General features: G+C 39.3%; 1 protein-coding gene across 2 annotated transcripts; it reads right to left on the bottom strand.

Annotated features, from left to right (window-relative positions):
• Positions 1-1,493: 1,493 nt before the first annotated feature.
• sypl1 (synaptophysin-like 1) lies at positions 1,494-8,470 on the bottom strand. Of its 2 annotated transcripts, none has more exons than XM_008400966.2 (6): positions 8,258-8,470; positions 7,942-8,144; positions 3,782-3,897; positions 3,341-3,545; positions 3,053-3,244; positions 1,494-2,874 (listed from the first exon to the last, which is right to left on the bottom strand). In XM_008400966.2, exons 2-6 carry the CDS (start codon positions 8,011-8,013, stop codon positions 2,743-2,745), a joined length of 717 nt encoding a protein of 238 aa, XP_008399188.1. In that variant the 5' UTR covers positions 8,014-8,144; positions 8,258-8,470; the 3' UTR covers positions 1,494-2,742. The 2 variants fall into 2 exon arrangements, with proteins under 2 accessions (XP_008399188.1, XP_017158169.1); XM_017302680.1 differs by having other exon boundaries at positions 7,942-8,086.
• Positions 8,471-9,665: the final 1,195 nt, after the last annotated feature.

Raw genomic sequence — 9,665 nt, 5'->3', positions numbered from 1 at the left:
TATATATATATGAATAAAACATTGGAGAAGCAAAGATAGAGGAAAACTAATAAAACCAAACCCTGTTTAACGAAAGTAATTCTTTAAGTTTATTACATCACACAATAAAATCTAACAGTAGGAACTAAATCATTACATCTGCTGATAAAAAAATAGAGCAATATAATTTCAGCACGGTGGCACTGATTACCCTACACTGCCCTCTTGTGGCAATGAGTAGAAACTGTTCTTCAAGCGCAAAGACTGCTTTAGTATGAGTAAAATAGTAGCAAATAAAATAAAGTAAAAATAAATTATACTTTTAGTTTAGGTTGAACATATTAATGCAAGCATCGTTTTCTATCAGCATCAATTTCGATAGACAGGCTGACGATTACGAGGAAATTACGGTCTTAAAATTGGGAGTCAGGAAATGGCATTAGCTCATGAAGGCCAGTTCCACACATTAGACGCAATATCTATAGATGTTTGTGTTATCTTTTGCACTTAAAAACACATTTTCTGCAACATCTAGCTGTGGTGAAGCCGAAAGAGGGCTTCAGACACACCCATCTATTTCTATCAATGACCACAATAAAATGAAAATAAAATAAAAAAACATCTGGAGTTCCTTACAAGAGTATTCATATTCCTAATACTTTCTTTTTTGCCTTTTGTTATACTACAAACATACATTTTTATTTACTTCATCAAGATTTTATGTGAATGCAAACTAATGCACAACTTTAATGGAAGCAGATAAAAGATGTGACTATAATTAATCAGTCCATCTGATCAGTGGTGGACACCATACTGGAAATGATGCGTTGTTTTAACTCACATCAACTCTCACTTTCACAAGAAAACTACATTTCACAAACAAAGCTCCTGGGGACCCTTCAAGGTCTTTTCATCACAAAAATAGCATGCCAAAAATACTTTTAAACACAAAAACTGTCACGGCCGAGAGATCCGTAATGAATCATTCAAAGATAAGATTCACATTATTAAATAACATGGTTAGTTGTACTAGAAAGCATAACTAATCATAAAGTTATTCACACTGTCTCGGTTTCGGTGTTAGAGAAAAGCAGCCATTGTGCATGACGCACAGCCACTTTGGCTGTAGGCGTATCAAACCCAAGACTCCAAGGCTCCTACTCTGTGAAGAGAACAACACATTCTGGTTTGCACTGGACAACACAAAGCCATAGTAACAGTAACAGTTGTTTGCAGCTTGCAATAAGTCACGTACAAGAAACAAGCTGAAGAAGGTGAGGCCATAAGTTATGCTTTCGAGTATAAGAGGGAAATTAACACCACTGAACAATCCAGTGACACATTATGGTATGGCAGCGCGATGCTGCCATACCATAATGATGCTAGGTCGTTTTGAACGACCTAGCATCGTCACAAAAGTTAAAAACATTCTTAAAACTTGTGCGACAAAACAGAAGGAGAAAGAGTGCATGTATAAAATCAAACACATCATCAGATACAAAGGAAATTCAATTGAAAAAAAACATTCACTTTTATTGACAAATGCAATAAAATTATGCAGGCCACATCCAAGAAAGCAGATGTCTTTTCAACTGTTCATTCAGATACATAGGGGAAACAAAAACATATTTTACTCAAGACAAAGTAAAGTACAAAAACATGTTTGGTGTCACATCAAGAATTAAGCAAATGGACAACAGATAACAGTAAAATGAGCTTCAACAAATAGTACTTTGGCAGAATGTTATGTCTTTTGTAAAATATGAATGATGAAAATTGGAATATAATGAAAAAGATGTTACCAACACATTCTATAGGATTTCTTAGTCCTTTAATTGGTACCTTGGTTCCAACTCAACATCTTTATCGGCCTCTCTAGTGTTTTTGGGTTTCGTACTTAAAAAACTCACAATCACATTAAGCACCATAGAAGTATCTAGATTCCTGATATTTGAGCTTCAAACAACTTGACAATCATTTTTGACGCTTGAAAGCAAACCAAAAATATGGCTGGATGTAGGGATTTGGCTTAAAGTTTCACCAGGAGTTGCACTTACCACCGCCTGCCACTAGGTGGTGGTAAATGGCAAAGAACATGAAAGAAAATAAACGTTTTGAGCTAAATGCGAATGTGCTTCAAGTATAAACAGCAACAGAATTGTAAAGATTTCACACAGATTTTGTGAAAAATACACATGTAATTTATATTTTTCTATTCATTTATTTATCACTAAACAATAGGGCATCACACTTTTTGGGAACCCTAGAGAAAATGTGAAAAAAAAGGCCTTAAGATAAAACGGTTTTATTTACAGATATTTTGAAATTCGACCTTTGATTTGAATACATTTATTCAAAGGAAATCATTTGGGTGCCGCTTTATTTCCTCTACTATAGATTTACCTTGCATGATAGTGTGAAGCCCACTTAAAAGGTAAAAATGTTTGATGCAAGTTAAATACAAGAAAGACCTTTTGTTGTTCTAAGTTGCAAGACTTTCCAAAGAAATATATGCAGATTGGGGATTTTATTATTTCAGGACTGTCACTGTGCAAGAAGTAAACCAATGTCAAGTCATTTAGGTTGCAAAATGCCAGTACGGCTTTGTGCAACGTTAGCACAAGCAAAAAGAAAACCTACAACAGGTTCCAACAATCTCACCCTCTATCAAGAACATTTTCTAGATATGTATAAAAGCTCAATACTTCATATATATTTGACTTTCCTTTCCTTCTTATGCATAACAACAAGTGGGCACTGGTGTTAGATTGGCGCAGGAACCTGCTGTCTTCCAGGTCCAGGTTGGGAGGAGAATTTCTGGGAGTGCCAGCGAGTCTCCTTGTAAACAAACCAGGCATTGCCGGCCCAAATGAACATGTTGAGGTAGCCGAACACCTGCAAATACACAAGCAGAACAAGAAAACGCATAGGTAAATCTAGATCGACGAAGAGCAAGGTAAGAGATTGAAATGATCAGACTTTACTAATCAACTGCTCTAGAACTAATCGACAGCTTCAGTTATTGGTGACTGAAAGCAGTACAAACTAGCTGCTGGCATGCATTTCTTCTTACCACAGAGATGTTGAGCGTCCGCATGTTGGCGAAGTCCGTGACTTCACACGTGACGTTCGTTCCCTTACAAAGAGCTAGCGTGCCACTAATTCCGTCAGTGTCTGTGGCGTCCTTCACGTTCTGCAGACCCTTTGCCCAGGCAGATGAGCAGACCAACCACAGCAAGGCCAGGACTGCTGTGATGATAAAGTCCTAGCAAAAAAAAAAGCAAGAAAAGTCAATAAGATTTTCACAATACAATATAAAATGTGGTCAGCCATTTTAATTTTATTCAGTTTATTTACTCACGAAAATAGGCCCAAAGTCAGAGTCTTTGTAGACATGCATGTAGCCTAAGTAAACCAGCAGAGCTACCATGCTGTACAGGAAGCACACGACTCCGATGCCGACGAAGAACTCGGCGGCGGACGATGAGTCTCCCATCAGGTGCGTGGTAGAGACAGAGTAATTACAAATGGTGACGTTTCCATTGATGAGCGGGACCTGGCTCAGCCTGTCCATGACGTAGAGGAGAGCCCAAAGGAATAAAAACATGTTTATTCAATACCTTTCGGATTTATTTAGTTATTTTTACATATGCACTGAAAAGTGACCCAAACTGGCTGATTGGGACCATCTGTGATGAGAGAGTGACCGGTCAGAAACTCAAAAATCTAATTGGCTTATGATTCAGAATTCTACTACTTCAGAATTCAAAAACAGAAGCATCAATGTATCGAAGATTTATACCTAAACGGGTAGTGAAAGCTGGCATCGAGGGTCTCATTCATGCCACCACAGAAGAGAGATACGATGTTCGTACCCGAGAATCCACCACAGCTTCCGAAAGCGAATATGGCCGTGAGCTGCGTGGACAGAAAACGAGACACACACATTAGGGACGCTGCTCATGCCAGCATCAGAAAATACAGTTAGATAATGACTACACCAATGCTGCTAGAGTAAATTGACATATTACAAGAATAAACCCATCCCTGCTGAAGATGCATAAACATCCTTAAAATAAAATCCCCGCTCCCCCAGTAGCACAATTTCACTCAGAAAAATGTTGATTACTCCAACCTTTATTTTGGTTGATTCTTCTTTTGTCTGATACTTTTTTTTCTGTAAATTTCATTTCATATATAGATATTTTTCTTGGCTTTTTTTTAATTTAAAATGTCCCGTTATGTTCATGATGTAATTCCTTACATCTGGCAGGTTTCTCAGAACCTGTGAAGGAGAAACAGGCCCACAGCATCACTGATCCCCCATCTTATTATTTAACTTATCAATCTTTTGAATATTATTTATGTATTTAGAAAAAAAAAATAAAAACAATGTCTGGTAATGTTACTGTAATCAAAGCTACACTCGCTCTAGGCTTTTCACACAATATTGAAAAGGGTGCCAATAACACTGGACTGTTCTGCAAAGCTTTTGTCTTTTAAAAAAGCAAAACAAAAAAACGACGACATATCTGAAAATCTAAATATTTGAAAGATTTTCTGTCAATGTGTTTTCACTTAAGCCGCCATTCAGGCGTCGAATTCCTTTGCGCAGAAAAGCATCTGATTCAGTTTGTCGACCATGTGACGCCAATTCTCCCCTCTTAAAGCCAACAGAGACCAAATTCTTTTTTCTTCGGGGCGACTGCGACTCTGGCCAAGGCCTTCCCCGAGTGCGCAGCTCGATAACCATCAGAGCTCAAGCTCATTCAAAGCCCTGCTGATGTTACGTTACGCCGCTACCGGCGACGATGACGATGCAGGACGAAGATGTGCCAAAGTAAATCCCCAGACGGGACACTGCTGGACCCGACACGATCTGTCAGCCTGAAACAGCTCATTGTTGGTGGCAGCAAGCCCTGAAGAAGATCATGTTAAAATATTTTTTGCAGTAAAATAAATAAAAAAATAATAATTTCAACAAGATCTAATTTGCCTAAGTTACGGCTACAAAGAAAGTCAGCAAAAGAGTTCTTATTATGGCCATCATAACGTAATCCACAGCATGAATTTATTGTTTCATTTCGAACTTCTGCTATGTACACATATCCACTAGACGTATTTAAATCTCAAGTGCATCTGGAAAGTATACACAACAATTTACTTTTCCCACATTTTATCATGTCACAGTCTTCACTCCTAATTGCTTTAAGGTTATCTCCGTCTTCAAAATTCTACACACAAACGCACAAACTCCATGACAATGCGGGGGGAAAAAAAGTTTGAGATTTTGCACAGTTACTCAAAACACAACCTCGAGAAATCACACTTCTGTGAAGTATCCACAACCTCTGCCTTCAAGCTCAAAACGGCTCCGTTTCCGCTGAAGTCAGAGGTGATTGGTGTTTTTGTGCCGGACTCTGACACTGTCCGTTCCGACAGGACGGCATCTTCTGCGACAGAAACAGTGAACTGTTGTTTGACGGTGACAAAGGTGGAACCGTGCCAAAAGACAAAGGATGAGTAAAGATGTCCATTCATCAGCCGACCTACTTTCCAACCCCTAACCTGTGCTCATAAGCAGCAGATAGCAAATTAAAAGACCGAGGCCATAAATAGACTTATTTCGGGACACAGCGAGCGGTTTAGGACGAGGGAGTGCAGACTCGGTCTCCTCCGCATCGAAATCTTTGGAGGTAGTTCAGGCATCTGATTAAGAGTCCCTTCCAACTCAACCCAGGGGAGATATAAAGGAAAACTGGAATGCCTGGGGATAAACCCGGAATTTGTTTTAGGGCTGCCTGGAAACGCCATGATATTCCTACAATAAAACCAGAAGGATGTGGTTTGGGGGCAGAGGGGGAGAAAAAAAGACTGAACTGGGCTGACAAGTTATATTTTAATGATTTGAACAGCGAGTAGCACTGTGTAGATCCCAGCAAAGCGTTTGATTCTGCTCATCAGGAGATGCTGTTTAATAGACAACAACGTTTGGGTTTGAGTGAGGAAGCTTAAGGCAGGTCCAAATTTTGTACGGAGTCCCCCAAAGACCACGTTCACAGGTGAAGTTCACCTCTACGCAGATGACGCTGTACTTTGTTCGCCTTTAAGCAGCTGTAGCTGAAACAGATGACATTGGGATTTCTACCCTTGAGGAAAGGTACAAATCCGTCATCCTTTGTGTTTTTGTCTCCCAGGGTTCAAGTTAAGCCTTCAGTAAAATCAGAAGGCAGTAAAATGATTAGCCAGATCTTGTTTTTTTTTCTTTTTGCAAAATAGATGTGCATCTCTTTAATATCGTAGGACTCATTAAATGAATGGAGGCCACAGATCTAACTTATCCCCAAAGCTTTGGATGTCGTTTAAAAGTTACAGGAAAATTGTTGGAAGGCATTCACTGCATCAGGCAGGAAGTGGCTTTCATTAAAAAGACCAAAAGAATGTGGAAACGGTAACCTCGAGAAAGCTCTTTCAAAAAAAAACCAAAAAAAACTTCATTTTTGTCTCATCAGCACAACTGACACACACACACACACACTAAAAGTGCTTACATGCTCTCACACACCTTGCTATGCTTCACTCCAGATGTTTTCCCAGATGTCCTTTTCTGTCACTTCCTGCTTTTTTTTTTTGTTTTTGTTTTGTTTTTTTGGTCTACTCATGCTACTTTGCTTATTTGGGGAACTCACTCACTATTCAAAACAAACCAGGAAAAATCAAATGAGTTCCCTTGTCAAGATCCCCAATAAAAAAAAAAAAGTCAAGGAAATTTGGCATCTAATCATGGGTGAGAATTTCAAATATGTACAAGATGCAAACAAACTGCAACAAATGCAATAAGACACGACCATCTCTCGCACGTCGGGAAAACCAATAAAAGGTTTTTTCATCCGTCTTTAACAAGTGGAATGAACAGTGGAGACTTCCAGCATTTCTTCGAAGAAATACTGCTTCCTGTTTACAGCTCACAAATGATAACATCTGAGGAGGTTTCTGTGTCGAGGCCACATCACTCACACACTAATCAGATTACTTTGCAGCCACTCAAAAGCTTCCTTTATGATAAATACTTTACAAATGTCATCAACCCTCGTCTCTGCTCATTTCTTTTCGATTTGCTTGCAATCGTGTTTCTTCTCTCAAACCAACATATACAAAAAAAAAAAAAAAAAAGTTAAAGTTTGCTTTCTGGAAACATTTTCTGGTAAGATTTAGTGTTAAATCAGCTCCATATTTAGACTTATACATATTTACTTTTTTTTTTTCCCAATCCTGACCAGGTGTTGCACAGATCCGGCCTTCCAAAGTTCCCAGAAAAATCTTTTTAATTTGTGGGTATTTACTGACCCAATTAATAGTCTTTGCTCCACACTGAGCATGAATAAGCAAATCCATTGTGTTAAATGAAGCTTATGTAAAGCAAACACACACTTCCACACACACGTACTTCCACACACTGCCTTGTCCGGAGTCAGATGACTGCTGTGGTCCTCAGTGTGTGTGTGTGTGTGTGTGTGTGTGTGTGTCTGTGTGTAAATGTGGATATTATGAGAAAACAGAAAATATACCTGGATTCACTGATTGCTGGAACAAAGGTCGACATGTTTCTTGTACTTTCAAGACCGTTTTGTTTCTCAGGGGTAAATTATTGCTTAGATGGGTATTAATCTCTAACTGAGTTCTTGAAACGCCCTGCACTTTAATGCAAGGAGCAAATTCAACTCAACTAGACAAAAACTGGATTCAACCTCCAGGTGCAGATAAGGGTTTAGTTTGCGTGTTTTTTTTTTTTTTGCATTTAAGTTCGCAAAGTTGATCGGAATGAGTCAAACTTTTGATCTCTGTACATTTTTAGGCATTTTCAAAGGAACATCTGAGCACCAAGGAGGGTCTCTGGACCTCCCTGTTCTATAAGGAAGAGAAGAAAAAAAGAAAAAAGAAACAAATGCGCATCTGACTTACCCATTCAACCAGCTTAACGAAGCCCAGAGGCTCCTTGAGGGGCGACAAGTTGAGTCGAAATCCGGTCATCATGATTAAAGCCGTTTTCTGCCCAAATCTTTACCTAGTTTTCCTCTCCAAAACTGTAGGGTGGATGATGATCCAGCTGAAAGGGGAAAAAGTGGGAGTTTCTTTGAACAGAGTGACGTGGTGTGTTCCTGACGCTGCAAGAAATGACCGCATCGGGTTATTTAGCGCAACTTTTTTTTTTTTTTTCTTTCAAGCTTCTGCCCCCAAAAAAGTGGGGAGGAAATGCGAAGCACGAGGATCCACTTACCTAAAATGCAGCTTGATGCGTGTTGGGAATTTTTTTCTCTTCCTTCTTTCTTTCTTTTTTTTTTTAATGACACGTGTTGCTGAGCCCGATCCTTTGTTCATGTGCGAACTTCTTTCAGCGGGCGAGTTCTGTTGCTGGGCGATGCGCTCAAGATGTGGCGGATACGGCGCGTAAAAGTGTGCCAAACTTCCCCCTCGGCGCGCTTCATGCGAGTGGGGTTTTTGGTTACAGGAAAACGACGCCGTCACATGCAAAAAGAAAGAAAAAAAAAAAAAAAAAAAGTGAAAGTTTTTTTTTTTTTTTTGCATTTTCTCCTCCAAAATCGTAAAAATAACAACCAAGAAAAATAAAAACCGCATCGGTGACTTAAAATACACTGCAGCTGCAGTTTTCAAGCGCGGCTGGGCATTTACCGCAGAAAACCCATGCATGCAAACTACGAACTGAAGATTCAGTTCCGTTTCCAGAGGTAGGAGAAGACCAGGCAGCCACACAGTTTCCATTCAATGAGATTGTAAAAAAAAAAAAAAAATGACATGGACTTAATCTCTCCTCGATGAGGTTGAAGTCTTTGGTCATATGACCCAAATGGACACGAAACAGTTCCTTGAGAATGGAAAAAAAAAGTAGTTAAAGGATTAAAAAAAAGGGCCAAATCTGACCCACATGATACACCGTCTGAGAGCCACTGAAAATCTGTCTCCGCAACAATCATCTGCTGCGCTCTACAAATGTGGAGCCGTGTGAAGGAAGCTATAAAATGTCCCACTTAAACTTTGAAGTAAGATGAAACCTAAAAACGGAGGCTCACATGCAAGACAAAAAAAAAATAAATAAAAATGAATCCCCTTCGAGGAACAAGGTGGTGGTAGCATCATACTGTGGGAATGGTTTTCTAGAGAAGGAATGTTTGAACCTATAGGTCAACCCGAAGTTCGATTTACAAAACCATTAGTCGGAAATGCAACTCAAGTCGACTTGGGAGGTCAAATCAGAGCAGCCCAATATGGCTGCCACACAGCTTTTCTTCGCACCTCTTTTGGTTGCCTCTTTTTTTTTTTTTTTTTTTTTTTTACACTAATGGTACTTAACAGAGAGTTTCTCTTGCCATTGCTCCAAAAGCAATTCAGGAACGTGTTGTGAAGTAGAGCTTGTGCAGTACTTGTGCATGTCACTGAGTTCATGCAAACCATACAGTTATACATTCAGCTGACGTTGGATTGTCGGTCATGCAGGATTGCGACATAGTAACTCAGAAATCTGACTGGCAGAGTCAAAATATAACAGGTCTGCTAACTGAGGATTGGGTTCATTAATAAGGAAGACGACGTTTCTCGTGAAAATCTCAAAGGCTGCATGTTTACGTCAGTGACTTTTAAGATTTGGGGAAATGATTCAGTGCTGTTAA

Source organism: Poecilia reticulata, linkage group LG23 (genome assembly GCF_000633615.1).
Source record: "Poecilia reticulata strain Guanapo linkage group LG23, Guppy_female_1.0+MT, whole genome shotgun sequence".
In the NCBI taxonomy this organism is placed as follows: Eukaryota; Metazoa; Chordata; class Actinopteri; order Cyprinodontiformes; family Poeciliidae; genus Poecilia; species Poecilia reticulata.
Note: the sequence above shows the minus strand (reverse complement) of the source record. Positions and strands in the feature narration are given on the sequence as shown.

Excerpts from the sequence above, each read along its gene's own strand:
- sypl1 (XM_008400966.2), bottom strand. The coding sequence starts at position 8,013 with ATGATGACCGGATTTCGACTCAACTTGTCGCCCCTCAAGGAGCCTCTG. Across the intron at positions 3,245-3,340 it reads CTGACTTTGGGCCTATTTTC|GACTTTATCATCACAGCAGT; the intron begins GTGAGTAAATAA and ends TTTTTTTGCTAG. Across the intron at positions 2,875-3,052 it reads GGACGCTCAACATCTCTGTG|GTGTTCGGCTACCTCAACAT; the intron begins GTAAGAAGAAAT and ends GTGTATTTGCAG.